This window comes from Phasianus colchicus, chromosome 1 (genome assembly GCF_987193195.1).
Source record: "Phasianus colchicus chromosome 1, bPhaCol1.hap1.1, whole genome shotgun sequence".
In the NCBI taxonomy this organism is placed as follows: Eukaryota; Metazoa; Chordata; class Aves; order Galliformes; family Phasianidae; genus Phasianus; species Phasianus colchicus.
Genome location: NC_143436.1, coordinates 90,576,643 through 90,593,657, shown reverse-complemented (window position 1 = coordinate 90,593,657; position 17,015 = coordinate 90,576,643). Strand labels below are relative to the sequence as shown.

Below are 17,015 nucleotides of genomic sequence, written 5' to 3'. Positions count from 1 at the left end.
GACATTTCATTCATTGACAACGAAGTAAACAGACTTACAAACAGGAAAAATATCTCAGAAATACTGTTTTAAATTGTATCTCACGCAACAGGTTCAGCAGCTCAATGCTTTTTATTACCTACTGTCATAAGAGAACAAATAGGGCTAATTGCTATTTTAACAAAGCTTTCTCCACTACTCCTAGCATCGTCCAAAGAAAATGACAGCTGTATTGTAAATAAGTTGTCCTTCAATGTTTACAGCAGGATGGAGCCTCTGTAGCACTGCAGCCTAGCTGCTATGCAACAGAAGTGCAAACCAACTAACTCATTGAGGTTGCCACATGCCAAACTGATCCCAGCATCTGCTCATCAACCAAAAAAAAAAACGCAGGAAGTATCATCCCAGTTGATGAACCTGAGAACTGCATACTGAACTAACTAATCATGGCAATACACATTCAAATGAAGGAGCCTGGACAGCTCTTAGAATTTTCTCAAATTTAGCCCAAGCCGTCCTATTGTTTTTTAGTAACAGACATACAAATAAGAAAAAACACAAAGTGTAGCTGTATCCTATGTACACTGCCATCCGACAAGCAGTACTGCAATCCAGCTATGCTGGTTGTGCAGCCAGTGGCTGCATGAGGACCACTGAATTGGAGCAGACAATCTCTCCCTATACAGACTCAATAAGAGCTGTCCTCACACACACAGACACTATGCAGTAGGTGTATTGCTTCACAAATGACATCAAACCAATTTCATGCATTCCAATGGATGAATGCCAAATTTCTTCAAGAGGCTGAATGCTGCAAAAGAAACCCAAGAAATAAGAACGAATCTGCCTTTCACTTACGGAGGATGAGACAAATCTTTCAGTGCTTTTCAGCACAAGAACTGAGTAACAATCTTTCTTGCAAAATATATGTGTATTCATAACATACCCTACTTCCAGATTTCTGAAGAAAAAAGAATTTTTAATAATCACAGTATTATTAAATATTAAAGCTCTCTAAAATAGAGACATTGTACATAATTTGATACAGGTTTTCATACATAACCTGTAACAATTTTTTACTGTGGAAAATTGCAAGCTTAGTCTTTTTCTCATTTCAATCTAAGGCAATAAATAGAGAATGACTGATGATGTGCACAAAGGTCTTCACAAAGGCTTTTAAAAACCACCTTTCAATTTATCAGGCAAGATGCAAAAGCTCATGAATTCAAAAAACTATATAAAATATCAACATACTCTCATTATTTTCCAAAGATGTGCTTTTCACTTCAAGTAGATAGCAAAGAGGTCCAAAGTAAAGATATGGGCTACGAATGACAAGTTACCTCCAGTACAGAATCACCTGATTCACACCTGCCATCCACCTTCAGTCTTTAAAATAAATGGAAGGGCCTTGATGAGGTATGAAAATCAGGAAGTTCAGGCTACTTGGTATCAAATAAATTGTTACTTGGGCAGAAGATGAGACACATTCCAGACAAGGCAACTGACAGCCGGAAGGCTGCATAGGATTTGTAGAACGATTGTACTCATTGTAGGTAATGACTTCCTGAACAAAGAGGAGAGTACCTCCACTCCTGCCCCTTTTACTAAAACAAATTTACATTAAAATACAATAACTGAAAAAGCTCTTAAGAAACCACAAACATGATGTTTCTATTTTGGACTTTGAAATCACAGACTTCTCCAGCATTACTACTACTTGTCACGACACTGGACAAAATTCAGTGGCAGAGTACCAAGTCCTTCCATCCAGAGTCCCACAAAATCCGTAAAAATCAGATTTTTCTCTGAATAGTTAAGTATTTCTTAGCAACTGACACTGTCTTTTTAGATCTTTGCAGGAATCTAGGCATCTAGTCTCATCCTCCATTTATGCATAATAAATACATATAAATGCATAAATGCATTATGGAAATAAGTTGTACGTAAGGCATCAGAAAGATTACTGCTCTCCCTGAATGCCTTCTAGAAGCCCTCAGGTTTCATCAGGCTTTAATGAAGTGTTCCTCCTGTCTGGCACAAAAGGTGCATATCTGTGACAGACACTGAGAAGCAACCCACCAGTCAATAGTCTACACAGATGTTGTTAACTGCCTGCTTCCCATCTCAGCCCAAACTCCAGACCCACACCACAGTCAGATGCTACAAGGAAATACGCTGCTCTCAGGTGGAACCTGGGCACAAATCACAAAGTTACCCAAGTCCAAGAATTAAAACAAAAATTCACCACCTACACATCTACTCTGGCAATAAAATACCACAACATACAGTCTCTCAAGTTTAAGTATTTAATTCTACTCTCTCTATTCTTGGGGGAGATTTTTTTTTTTTCTATTTTGGATAGAATGCTTACGAAAAAGTCATAACTTTTCTCAGCCTTGATATCACAATACTGTGCACAACTTCAGCGAAAACTTCTACTACTCCAAGCACAGCAGCCTCAGCTAACTCCCACTACAACTGGCATAGAATAATAAGCAACAGAAGCAATTTTACATCAAACTGCACCCCACCTTTCAAGTTTAGTCCTACTTTCAAATCCAAAATTGATATTAAGCCAACCTGAGTGAAAAAATAATAAAGAAAGAAAGAAAGAAGGAATAATGGAATATCCTGAGTTGGAAGGTACTCATAAGGATCAAGTCCAACTCCTGATATATAATGAAACAGATATCTAGAAGCCTCTTGGTAGTCAATAGTGGAAAAGAATTTACTACCATCCCATACCTATAAGATTGCAATTTCTCATGAATTAATACTGTCACTCTGAAAGTAATGTCTTTCCATAGAAATTACAATTGATACAAAGAGTACAAGAACACTATTTGATAGAGCAAATTCTTGGCTACAAAACACTGTTTTTCAACACAATCTCCATCATTATGCATTTTTGCTAGCGATCAATAATAGACTGCTAGAAAAAGTCTGCACCAGCAGAGGTGAGTCATTGTTCCGTAGCTGCTGTGACAGTGACATTGCCAGGAAAATTACACCCGTGTTACATATTTGATTGGCCCAAACAGATGGAAGTCAGAAGGCACCAAATTCAGACTACATGGTACGTGTGGTAGGACAGTCCAGCCAAGACTGGCAACGTGCTCCACAGTCTTCCAGTTGCGGAGTAATGTTATCATGTTGCAAGAGAAAGGCTGTCTTCTCAGGTCTGAGTCTGCAAGTTCAAGCCTTCAGCTTAGTCAGCATTGCAGTGTAGCCGCCAAAGTTGATGGTTTGCCCAAGTTCCAGGAAATCCAGAAGCATCCAGAAGACTGAAAAGCTGTGCGGAGTAAAAGTATCTGGGGGTATTAGTCAACAGATGGCAGAACATTAGTCAGTAGTGTGTCAAGATGGCCATGAAGGCCAATGGCATCTTGGCTCGTATCAGAAATACAAACAGGAGCAGGGAGGTGATCATCTCTCTGTACTTGGTACTGATGAGGCCACCTTGAGTACTATGTTCAGTTTTGGGCCCCTCACTACAAGACACTGAGGCCCTAGAGTATATCCAGAGAAAGGCAGCAAAGCTGGTGAAGGGTCGAGAGCACAAGTCTTATAAGAAGTGGCTGAGGGAACTGGGATTGTTTGGTCTGGAGGAGACTCAGGGGAAGAGACTTTATTGCTCTCTAAAACTCCCTGAAAGGAGGTTGTGGTGAAGTGGTGGTTGATCTCTTCTCCCAGGCAACAGCAATAGGACAAGACAGAATGGCTTTGAGTTGTGTCAGTGGAGGGTTAGGTTGGATATCAGGAAAAAAACTCTTCTCAGAGAGAATGGTGAGGCATTGGAACAGGCTTTCCAGGGAGTCACTGTCCCTCAAGGTTTTCAAGAAAAGAGCAGATGTGGCAGTTAAGGATATGGTTTAGTGGGCATGGTGGTGACTAGATGTTGGACTAGATGATCTAGTAGTCTTTTCTAACCTTAATGATTCCATGATTCCAATCACAAAAAGACAGCGCACATCATTTTACCCACTGAGGGCTGCATCTTGAAGTGCTCCACCAGCTGCCAACTTGACTCCAAATCACAGCGATAACACCAGATCTCATCATCTCATCACCAGTAATGATGTAATCCAGGAAACTGTCACATTCAGCCTTGTATTCGTTCAATAGGTCCTGACAAGCTCATATATAGTTCTTTCCTGTGTGAGCATTCAAAGTTATTTCCAATATTCCAACGTTGCTACCATTTCCAACATTTTGAAGCCTATATTCAGTTCCATACATAGTTCCCTGGTTGCAATCTGCCAATTCAAGCAGATGAACTGATAAAGATGCTGTTTATTTTGTATGTGACAGCTGCGCATGGACATCTGGAACATGGCTTGCCTTTCACACTACTGTTGCCACTGCTCAAACACACCACGCACTGCTTCACTGTGCTACACCCCCTGTTTGTTCTCCAGAAATATTCAGCAAGTACTGATGAACACCAATGGGTGCAATTTTTTCCACATTGAGGAACTGATGACACACCTTTCTCCACCCACATTTCCCTGTCAGGTGCTGTTTTGTCAGACTGTCCCTCTGCTGCCATCTGTTGCACAGCAACAACACGTGAGGGAGTATTTATGGGAAGGTTCAACCTCTGCTATAACACCAACATCCATCTCTGACATCATGGGCCAACATAATAAAAGAGGAAGCACTACTTTCTGAGCAGCCCTCATAAATGACTGCAAAGGAAAGGATATCTTTTAAAACTTATGAATTACTCTCTAAGGCTTCTTTTTCATTTGCTTGGGTTTTTTGTTTGTTTGTTTGTTTGTTTTTAAAACGTACAAAAAACAAACATCTTAGTTACTACAGAAGAACTTAAACTTGTGTTTTCTGAAGTTGGGCTTCTTAACTTCAGGCTCCTTGAAAAACAAAACAGAATTCTACAAATAAAGCAATCTAATTATTATACATTTTTTAAAAGGTGTTGAGAATATTTTCTATAAAACAAAAGACTTTTTATGGTCACTGATATTAAAAATCTTATTACTGATATAAAAATACTCAGCTCAGAAAAGAAAAATAAAAACCTCAAGTTTCACTTTCAGATGTTATCTTGAACTCACAATATTGAAGCTTTGGAAGTGATCTCCCCCCTATTATAGCCAACTATGTATGCTGCATAACCTATTTAATATTAATTGATGCTAAAATCTTCAACAGAAAATAAATGTAACTGACAATAGCGTAGCTTTTCCTGTTGCAAATTATACATAATAAAACCAAGTTGCAAGTAAACTTCGCGCAAAGATTTAAAAAAAAAAAAAAAACAACAACTAATGTGAAACTGATGAAAACGTATGAAAAATAAAACCATTAAAATAAGTGATATAATCTTCACAATGAAAAATTCAAAGCACAGTTCGGCCCAACAGCTAAGTTATGTACTGAAGAAAGGATGTTATCCATGGTGTGAGGCAGCAATTTAGAGCAACGCAAAGGAAGAGTACATAAAACAAAATAAAACAATATTGCTAGTAAAGTGTTAAAATGGTTCACCTCGCTAGCCAATGTTCAATATTATTTGTGTGAGCAGAATAAAAGAGCAATGCTCTACTGCCCATCTAAACATCACCATTCCAAGACTCTCCATGCAATCCAGCAGGCCTAAGGTGCTAATTACAGGTAAGTAGCCCAAAGCTTTGGAAACATTCAACACAGAATGTTAATCCACCCATTTGCACTCTACTTGATTGCCACTATTCAAAATATTTATTGCAAGCATTCTACAAAAAGGAAACTCTCGTGCAAATATCTTCAGACACCTCATAGGATACCTGAAGCAGAATATGTTAGATTTAACTCTAAAATCAACAACAACAAAGTTAATCTTGAAACTCGCTACTGACCCTCTTCAGCTGCTGCTGTAATTGTTCCCTCATGGACTCAGGGCAATTATCAAGCTGCGTCTTCTGCTCGGAGTAAAGCTCCTGAAGCCTCTCTAGTTTTTCCCTCTCAGCATCAAGTTTTAATTTTTCCTGAAGCATGAACCAGAAAATAAACAGAATTACCTTCAAACTGAAGCAGTTGTTAGTGATTATGACAGCGTGTGGCAAAAACTTAACGAACAGTTGAAGCATGTAGGTCAATGACAGAAGTTGCTTGTTAGTTGAAATACAATCATGGAATGCAAAATGATACAAACAAAACATTAATAATTTTAGTAAGGTGATTAATTCTCTCCCTCATCACTGCACTTTGTCCCCACATCTGGATGATGCCTGTAATGCCCGCTGTTCAAATGCTTGTCTCACCTAATGAAAAAAAAAATGGAAATGATATCCATGTTAGTCAGGTAACATATGAAGGAGAGAGAAAGCAGCAGCTTTTAGAAAGCAAAATGGATGGAAAATGATTGTACTCTAGCACTGAGCAGCAAATGGATTTTCCCAAGAAAATGAATCACATGTTTACGTGCTTCTGGACAGATAAGTACCTTTAGCAAGCAGTGAAAACATAGAATGAGACAGAGCTTTATAAAGAAATAACTCTGGGACAGGAAATCCTGTCGCAACAGAAACACCCAATGATTTAACAAATAAATTCATTTGCTTCAGGATACAGGAACTGTAACCATTTCTTGGAATCAAAGGCGACGCTCTGTCTTCCTGGTCTCTTGTAACTAGCTCAGCTTTATTCTTGTTCCACTAGAGCAGCAGCACTCAACATACTGCTTATCACTGTCAAAAGCCTCTACCCTTTCAACCTTCAGTCAAAGGCTACTTGCTTTGTGTGCAGCACTACTTTCAAGACTGACTGCAAATCACCTTGTAGATTATTTGTCTATGGACTCAGATTCAGGAACACATAAATTGGAGTTTAGAGAATTCTTTCAGTGTCTTTTACTTGCATGTACCTTGGCCAGCACAGCAGATACTTTTTCTTCAAGAGAGTAATTATTAACTAGAAAAAACAAACTGCCCGATATGCCAGAAAAACTGAAGGTATCAATAAGTCTCTGGAGACCACTCTCTACTTCCTCCTAGAGTCACACTGGAACAGCTCCCTTTATCTATTTTTTGTTCTGTAGCAATGCATCTCTTCTCAGATGCATTTTGTAATTCTCTCCAATAATCTACAGCTCAGTGTCAGCCCAAACATTCCAGCTGCTTCTTCAAGATGCTGCAAGAACAGTGCAAGTCCGCCACAGCATCCACTCACTTCCTTCTTTCAGTCCCAACCATTATTAAAGTCAAACGTGGCTCAGCAGGTGCAACATGCTCACCTTTGCAGCACCCTACGACACATGCCATAGAAAATTACTTTTGTATGTAGAACTTGCCATTTCAAACTGTGAAATGGGCCTTCTCCAAAATCTTCTCTTTGTTGACAAAGTTGTCAAACTCTCCACACAGTGGACGCACAACAAATTCACAATAGCTCTCTGCTTTCTTTACAGTCATATCTCTAAATCTGGGTGGGATCATTGGCTGGGATTTCTTTTCCCTAGTATTTAAAAATAACAGGAGGAAACATCCTCATTTGATCTCAATGTGAATCAAATTGCCAGCTCTGTTGTTTCCATTTACACGTGCAGTTTCTCAGCACACATAATTAGATGAACAAAGTGGTGAACACAACAGCTGGTTGGTATTTGTTCTTAAGCTTGTAAAAGTGAGCAACTGGGCCAGCATATTCAATTACCTGCACTTCCTTTACTAGTTTCTGTCTTGCAGCAGCATAAGCAAGGCTCAGAAACACAGAGGATGAAATGTGCAAGGGGTAAAATGAGGGAAAAGCATGCAACACTTGAGATGTCACCTCCAGACCTCTGTCCCCATAGAACCACATTTGCTGAATCATCCTTACTTCAGTGCATAAGGAATCTTGAATAAATCAGTAGTTCCCCTCCTCACGAACCTTGCTGTTCAACCTACAGTCTGCCACATTGCTAGGCAAATATAAAGGGGAAGATGGAAACAAATCTAAAGCTGCGAGGACTTCTGTGACCTTACATACAGTACCGTTCCTCTGAAGCTATTAATAGCTGCCTACATGTCTCTGCTGCAACAAGCACATTCACTTGTTAACAACCAAATCAAACTTTGTGTGTGAAAAGACATCATCAGCAAGAATAAAACTCACTGAGAATCATGCCAGAGATACTATTACTTCCTCAAGAAATTAGGAATGTATTCCTTTGAGATTGAAAGTGATCCTCATTTGTCCTATATATAGCATAGGAAGTGCTCACATCCCACCAAACTGTCTCCCTCCAAATTGTGCAGTCTTACAGGAAATATCACTTTCAGCAGTGAGAGGCACTACACGTTTTGCAGCTGCGGAGTTCAGTTCATCAACATCTCTAATTTTGCACTGGTAAAGATAATTTAATTCACAAAAGTAGTGTAATAAATAAATGAACAATCAGACTGTTTTTTTTTTTTCCATCCAGACTCTTTTATAAATGGATCCAGGTGAGCTCCTTTAGAAGGAAAATGATCAAGGACTGTAAGCTAAGTGCAGGACACAGCTGAGGCAGACCACTGGGTACCCTGTGCTCAATACCAGCCAGGACACAGCTGTGAATAGAGCCCACATGCTTAAGCTGCACATCCTCACCTCAGCCACACAGACTTGTGCTCGTTAAACATTTTTCTGCAGACAACTGCCTCTCATCCCCAGTGCCCATCTCAGAGCCATAGTCTGAATTGTTGCCACTCTCTTTCTACAGAAGAGAAATAGAGCTCAGTAAAACACAGCACTTGGTCTTAGCTGGCTACCCAGCCTGCTGCCTCCCGTTACAGGTTATGTGAACTTGAGATCAGCCAAGACAGACAACAGGAATGACTGGTGTTTTGATGATGCTGGGGCACAGCTTGAATCAGTTTTGAAGAGTATCTGAATATCATGAAGGACAGCAGCAGAAAGAAGTGAGCTGTAATGTTGTCATCCCCTAAAAGCAGACAGGATGGTAGCAAAGCACCCATGCTACGAACACAGAGGTTACACAGGTCAAAAAAGGAATTCATATCTGGCAGAACTGATTTTATGGGCAAAATGGAGAGAACAAAGAACATATATTCAGCACACATAAAATATTTCACTGATAACCACAGAATCACAGAACCATTAATGGTGACTCCACCACCTCCCTGGGCAGCCTATGCCAATGCCTCATCACTTCTTCAGAGAATAAATCTTTTTTTTTATATCCAACCTGAACCTCCCTTGGTGCAACTTAAGGCCACTACCTTTAGTTACCTGGGATAAGAGGTGATTAGATTAAAGACAATCATAGCCTCCATAAGAATGGGAACCAAATAAGGAAAAGAGAGATTAATTGCTTATGTGTTATCTCCTGCAGTTAAAGATGCCCTATGTCTGATCAACACTGCTACTAGCTCACCATGAAATGGACAATATGGCTGGGTGAATAGGGGTCATTCTACAACCTGAAAGAAGGAGAAAATGCAAAGAAATTCCCTCCCATTCGGCAGGCTCTCCTAGTCAAAATTCTCCCTCTAAAGCACTCCAGGACGATCCTCATTCCAACTCACCTGCAACTCATCATGTTGTAAGGTAGCAAGGTCTTATTACCCACACTAAGCTTCACATGCACGTTCTGTCTGTCAGTATGGAGCAGGCTAGTCTCACAGCTCTCACAGGTTTCTCAGAGTAAGGAGAAACATATGCAGCTGTTTGTTCTGAACAGCATCTCCATTTCATCTTCATGTTCTCACCTCTAGTCAAATTTCCTTCTTTTACACTCCAAAAGAACATTCCACCCTACTTCCCCAAGACTACAGAAAACAGAAGGACTGCATATGCTAGTAGTGTAGGTGGAAAACAGACTACAGAAATAATTTCTTTACAATTGGATGTAGTGTCAAATTACATAGTTTTCAATTCAGTAAAACATTTTCAGGAAGAAGAAAGAAAATTTAACATTATCAACTCATTGATAGAACTGGTCTAAGCCCTGCTGTGAATTAAGAAAATAGTCTACTTACTAACAAGAAGCAAGCTAAGAAACATTTTATATGTGCTTAAAGGAGCAAATGTTGGAGGAGGAGTTAAATCTTAACTTCTGCAGAACTGAAAGCATTTCCAGCAAAATGGCCGGATTTAAAAAAAAAAAAAGTAGATAAAAATCAGACTACACATATCTCTCATTAAAAAAAATACTGCTGAAATTGAGCAGATTCTCCCATAAACATACACATGCTCCTCTTTATTTTCAGACAACTCTTTACTGCACTCTTCGGCCTCTTTCAGGAGAGGAAGAAAAAGCTTGTCATGATTTGGTTTCTAAATCTCTATAGGTTTCATGAAAGAAACCATTAAAGGACCAAAAAAAATGTATGCCAGGCCTATGAAAAGGAGCAGAATGTGATAGAAGACGGTATTTCACAACAGTTATTTTTACTGTACAAGAAGTAACTAGTACAAGAAGGATGTGGAGCTCTTGGAACTGGTCCAGAGGAGGGCCACTCAGATGATCAGAGAGCTGGAGCACCTCTCATATGAAGAAAGGTTGAGGGAACTGGTCTTGTTTAGCTTGGAAAAGAGAAGGCTCTGGGGAGACCTCATTGTGGCCTTCCAGTACTTGAAGGTAGCATATCAACAGGAGGGGGAATGGCTGTTAACAAGGAGGGGAGTAATAGGACAAGGGGGAATGGTCTTAAACTGGAACAGGGGAAATTTAGTTTAGATATATTAGGAGGAAGTTTTTCACACAAAGGGTGGTGACACACTGGAACAGGTTGCCCAAGGAGGCTGTGGATGCCCCATCCCTGGAGGCATTCAAGGCCAGGCTGGATGTGGCTCTGGGCAGCCTGGTCTGGTGGTTGGTGATCCTGCACACAGCAGGGGGGTTGAAACTAGATGATCATTGTGATCCTTTTCAAGCCAGGCCATTCTATGATTCTATGATTTTATGACTCTCTCATGACTGTTTTTAAAGAGAACATGGGAGTTCAGATTTTTCTCCTTGATTCTTGTAATCATCTTTTTCCTTATTTGTGTCTTCTCTACAGGGTATCTTTAAGTTGATATCCAGAAGATACAAGCATTCCTCAGAATACTTAATTGTATATTTTGACTTAAGGAGGTTAATAATCATAGAATCACATAGAATCATAGAATGGCCTGGGTTGAAAAGGACCATAATCATCATCTAGTTTCAACCAATGTTGTAGAGAAGATAACTCAACTGTTTAAAAACATTGCTTACATCTAGTTGAACTAGAATCTGACCAGGAATGGTCTAAAACGCTATGCTATGGCATCCACATTTGTCAGAGTCATAATGCTAAAAAACAATAGGGAGAATTATGAATCCAAAAGAAAAAGAAATCCTAAGAGATGACTTGTATCTTTGATTGCTGTAGTCTCCTTTCACATGAATTATTAGAGAGATGTTCTTTCCTTGGCTCCATTTATCTTTACAGAACTAGTTCAGCAAAGAGGCTGAGCTTCAAAAGCTTTGGCACATCTGGGATACTCCACTGATCACTAAAGAACATTTTCACAAAAGCACGTAGACAAAATCTCATGTATTCCAAAAGAAGATGAGTTACTCATTGCCAGCTGCTCCTGATTTCTGCTCTTGAAAAGGAAAAGGAAACCCTGGGTAATAAAGGAATTTCAGAGTATGTACTTCCACCATGACATAAGGCAAAGGTCCTCTGGAATAACCTCCCTCTTGTAAAATGCAGTCTAAACCTAGATAATTGTTTTGAAACTCGCTGCCAAAAGTCCCATTTAACTATGATTACCTCCCACAGCACTTCTGCTGAATTCATTAATCATTTTCACTTATCCCTGTTTATTCATTAATCCATTCCTTCTTCCGACAGCAACGTTGTTATTTTCATGCTCTCACTTTGAGATAAAAGGCATGGCAAATCATTAAGTAATCTTCTCCACATATGCTAGACTGCACATTCAAAATGTAATTTGGATTAAAGGAGCACAGTATGAGAAAAAAAAAAAAAGTACTTTGCAATCTGGATAACATCGTATCGAGCAAATAAAATTTTCTCCAACTTCCCTGTAAACAAAGAAGTCCCATGAGCCAAAGAGACAGCACAAGAAAGTTGTGACTGGGAATAGCACCACACTTTCACCCTGTTATTGAACTGGGAGCATCATTATTTTACACCTTCAGTACAGCAATACGACATTACAAAGGGCCAGGGTTTGATGGAAAACACTAAAGGAGACTGGCTGACAGGTCTAATCTGTTTCTGAGGACTGTCCATTTCCGTTCTCTCCAAAGCAGGCAGGGCTCAAAAACACTGTCAATATCTGTAGCAAAGTTCTTTTCCAGAGAGTTTCAAGCTGTGCATGTCAAATTGTGTTAGTAGTAACTTATCAGGATTGTTCCTGTGTAACTGGAGCCTGTAACTAATAGCCTAGATGCTAATATTCAAATACATAGTTAGTCATCATCATCTGTGGAAGCAAGAAGAAAGGTATGCTCAGGAAGTATGATAGAGGCAAAGCTGAATCTCCATCCATACTCTACCAAAATTTCTAGCACAGCTGAGAGCACAGACAGAAGCAGGCATAGGCCATGCCCAATCTCCAGCACAGAAAGCAGCTATCCCTGCCAGGAGAAGTGAGTACTCTCAGCACTTGCATCGTGCAGTCACACCACTACCAGAGCAATGCTAATTCCTGCAGTGGCGTTGAAAGGATCTGTCTTTTTCTTTGCAAAATGGAACTGCTCATAGCTCTTCTTTCTAAAACCTAACTAAATTGACACAAATTGCTTTGCTCCTTGCAACATCTGTAACAGCATACTCACAAGAACAAGAGCAATGCTTTGAACTCACCACAGGACATTCATTACATCATCTTCCTCACTAACTCATTCATTCTTTCTCACTGTTAGTCCTGCCATGTGTTCATGTAGGGCTGAACACTTGGCCTTCAATAAGATGAAAATGCAACATACCATGCTAACATAAACACAATTGCAAAGATACAGGGACACAAAGACATTGTACCACAGCAAAGAGCTCACCACCACAGCCAGGAACTGAACTCACAAGTCTTTTTGCCTTCTGTCTTTAAGTATGTTTTCCATCTGATGCACTTGCGTAGTAAGCACTTCCCTGTTTTCACAGAGGCTAGAAATTTCCTTTTAAACTGAGGCTTTAAGACTGTGTAAAGGTTGGTAAAACTCTGTGCTCTCATCTCATCTCATGCAAAAACCATGAAAACAGTCACAGTCTCAGGTAGAAAGTAATAGAAAAACTTCCACCTATACTCTATTTCAAGAACATAACGCAGCCCAGTAATTAGGTTGAATATCATGATCTCTCTTTTTAAGAATTTCACAAGATTTTCAAACAGGTGCATCAGTAAGGATGAAACACAATCAGGCAGGGGTTTCCTGTCAAACAGGTGCTGAGATCAGTGACAAATTCCAAGAGATACTCAAGGCATTCCAGAAACAAGTGCCATCATGCCCAGCACTAATGCCCTAGCATCATTTCAAGAATGAAATCAACTATCTATTTCACCTCAAGAAGGCACCCCACAGCAAATTCAGGTGTCAGTCCCCTGCCCTAACAAAAATGTAACCACTGTCTGAACAAATGGATCCAACAACTTCTTGCTACAATACACCACCAACACCAAACTACCTGTATTATTACAAGTAAAACATAAAGGCAACTGCAGAAAACTATTACCACTGTACAGATACTAGAGCACTTGCTCTTCCGACAAACAGTGGAGAAGTAACATCAGAAGAGTGGCAATTACCAGCCAGAAGCTGAGCTGTTAAGGAGGTCATCTGTTTTCCAATTTAAATAAAACATACCTCCTAGTGCTTCCACCTGAGCACCACTTTCCTGGTGGAGTCTGGTCCTATACCACTAAAAAGCCAAGATTTTTCCTACTGAAGGGGCTGAAAACTTAAACATACTGACATATAAATCAAGCTTTAAAAAATACTGTTCTCTAAAGCCAGCCAGAACTTCTTTTAATTGACATGCTGAGTGCTGGCTGTTGCACTAATTGACGCTAATTTTTCCAGAACAATTTCAGGTACTTTGCTTAAGATTTCTTTTTTTTTTTTTTCACTTCTATTTCTTACTTTCAGTATTAATTGAGCCATGGCTCTAAATCTACTACAATCACTCAGATCTGTTTTGTTTTGTTTGTTTTTTAAACAGCATGTGAGAAAAGATTACTAAAATAAAGTAACTAACTTCAGCAGTATGCTTTGTACTTAGGAAAAAAAAAAATATTTTGAATGAATTTGCCTTCTCTAGGCTGCTTTCCATGTTTCAGTTTGAGTGAAATTTGAAGTTAGACTTAGTACTGTAATTTTTTTTTCTAATACACTAATGCAAGGATGTTATCTGCTACATACGTGATTGCATGGAAATGTAAACAACATACAGGATTTAAAATAATTTCCATGAGTGCTGTTGAACTTTGAGTCTACCAGAGAACAAATACAAAAGGCAAAAGATCTTTTGAACTTCTGTTATTTGTTACCAGTGAAACCAAGCTTGGTTTGCAAAAGGATATTGCTATACCTGCTTGCATCACTCCAATTTTAAATTCCTCTTCATAGTAAGAAAAAAAACCCAACAACCATGAAACATGTTCCACAGACAGCTTAAAATGTGACCAGAGGCACTGCTGTAAGCTGAAGAATCACTGAAGACTATTTGAGAACAAGGCAGGAAAGCTCATTAAAACTTAAGCTTGAACTGGATGTTTGCTGTCACTTTGCAGAGTGAAGAGGTGGGAGCACCATTCTCAAACACAGGTTTACTGAGTGCAGATGCAAAACAAGGCTCAGGCTCATGACAGCGTCGACAGACACTGAAGACAACAAACTCAAAATAAAACAATGCATGCTGTAAGGCTTGAATTAAATGGGAAGTGCAAGAAAGCTAAAAATGCATGGCTTGTCTAAACAAGAGCAAATAACGCAGAAGACTTTCAGATATTTCTAGAAAGTGAAAGGAGGGAAGAGACCAGCCGGAGTACTTTCACAGTGACAGGCTTAAATTATGAGGCAGAGGATGAAATTTAAAAAGGAACCATTACTGGCTGAAAGCCCTGGAAAAACTTCCTGACCTTGAGATATTATTGGCTGTGGCACATCCCCTGCGGAGAAAGGAACTGCAGGCCTGGATTGCCAGCAGAGAGCGTGCTGGAGAAGATGAGTTCCCTCTGGTTGGGAGGGACGGGTTCATCTCACAAGCTTTTTCCTTTTCTGTACTTAAATCATAGTGCTATCCTTTTTTTGCTAACAGTTATGTATTTGAGAGCAATATCTGACTCTAGAAGAGAACCAAGTAATTCCTTTGACTTAATCTTAGCAGAATTATTCCACAGTACTAAAACTGTTAGTCAACAAACAAAATGAACCAATATAATTACTCTAGAACTATGCATTTTACAGATGCTTTCATGAATCAAACTATATACTACTCTAGATATAACCACTGTCTGAAACTGCAACCTCTTTTCATACCACTCCTTTGCTGAGAAAGGATTAATTAAAAAAAAAACCTCAAAATTTATAACATATAACTGTAGGCTGAAGAACAGTTCAATTAATGCTGTTCTTTTAAACACCAGGTAACTCAAGCCCAAGCCCTCGATGGATTCTTTATTAATCAAAAATACCTTCAGAGTAGGTCAGGTCTCCTTACTTAGGCATACTTTGTTCTGCCAATCAAGTATATTTTGGGAAACAAGACTGTTAGAAGGATATATTGGTCACAATTACTTTTTCTTCCACATTTATCAAATAATTTTACTTAGTGCAACTACTTCATAAAATAGCTTCCACCAATATGTTAATTGTGTAAATGCATTTTGAAGATTAATAGGAACAGAGCACACAGCTAGCTAAGATAACTTGATTACCTTTGCCTTTTCACCAATAACATTCCTCTCCAGCTCAGCTATTTTTCTGTTTAGATGATCCAGTATTTCCTTCTCTTTCAGCAGCTCTGTTGTTTCAGATTTCTGTTCCCCATCCAAAAGGGCACATTCCATATCCAGCTAGGAACACAAAACATTTTTCAGAAGCAGTCCAAATTAAGAAGAAATCTTGATACACATTATTTTCTGGGGGAAGGGTAGTGAGTTGTTCATAATTCTCAACAGAGGAATGTTTTTGAAAGGAAAAAAAAAAGTCAATGTTACATCCACAAAGTTAAAAAGAGATCATAAAATTGAGAAAAAGTAAAACTGAAACATAAAATACTGCAAAATAAAGTCCAAACCAACTTTACTCTGAAGATTTTTTTTTTCTTTTCTAACTCTTCTCCGTGCTTCCTCCTGTTGTGACACTATACCAAGTATCTGTGCCCAGGCTCTGTAGGAAACCCATTCGGAACAGCTGTTCCTTTCCTGTGGCTGATAACTGGAGTGAGCACAGCCCAAATACCTGATCAGTTAAGTCTGCAACTGTGAGATTCCAGAAGCCGAGAGATGGCCATATAACTTTGCCACCATAAAGACAAGGATGTTTAATAGGAAGTTACCTAATTTCCTTTCTCTTTCAAGGGTCACATGAGATACACTATAAAACACTCAAGTGACACAAGCTATTTAGATCAATCTGAGCGACCATTCAGCAAGAAGATTGTTCTAATTCCGCTTATGAGTATAACGGTTACAGTTGGAACAGGCTAATCTGAGCATCACAACCATCCCTCTGCTTGGAAATAAATAACCTTCGCAGTAGGAGACTACCAGGTTCATGATTCTGTGCCTAATTCTAGTGAAAAAGCACACAATACATGCATGAACTCCCTATGTATTTGCTGAACCTATCTATGCTATGTAGATATATGAAACAAGCAAGACATTTAAAACCGAAACGTATGTCATACCTCTCTTGAGGATTCATCCATCTGGTCATTTAAATCTTTGATCTTCTGTTCAAGTTCTTCCAAGTTATTTAATATTACGATGCGCTCCTCTTCCAGTCGAGTGAGCTCCTGTTCTCTTTGATCATCACTTGTGCATTCTGGTATCTGCAGTTGTACATTACAAGAGGTTTATCAGAAAGAGGTTAAATATTGTGTTCCCTT

At 39.2% G+C, this 17,015-nt stretch overlaps 1 protein-coding gene across 6 annotated transcripts in view; it reads right to left on the bottom strand.

Moving 5' to 3' along the window:
• The window catches only part of PHLDB2 (pleckstrin homology like domain family B member 2), an 83,602-nt gene that overhangs the window by 25,067 nt on the left and 41,520 nt on the right, over positions 1–17,015 (bottom strand). For 5 of the 6 annotated variants that reach the window (XM_090152095.1, XM_090152098.1, XM_090152110.1 and 2 more), the window contains 3 exons: positions 16,815–16,958; positions 15,841–15,978; positions 5,841–5,969 (listed from right to left, as the gene is read on the bottom strand). In XM_090152095.1, coding sequence (XP_090008221.1) covers positions 5,841–5,969; positions 15,841–15,978; positions 16,815–16,958 — 411 coding nt within the window. The remainder of the gene's footprint in view (positions 1–5,840; positions 5,970–15,840; positions 15,979–16,814; positions 16,959–17,015) is intronic. The other variant, XM_031613208.2, reaches the window with a different exon arrangement.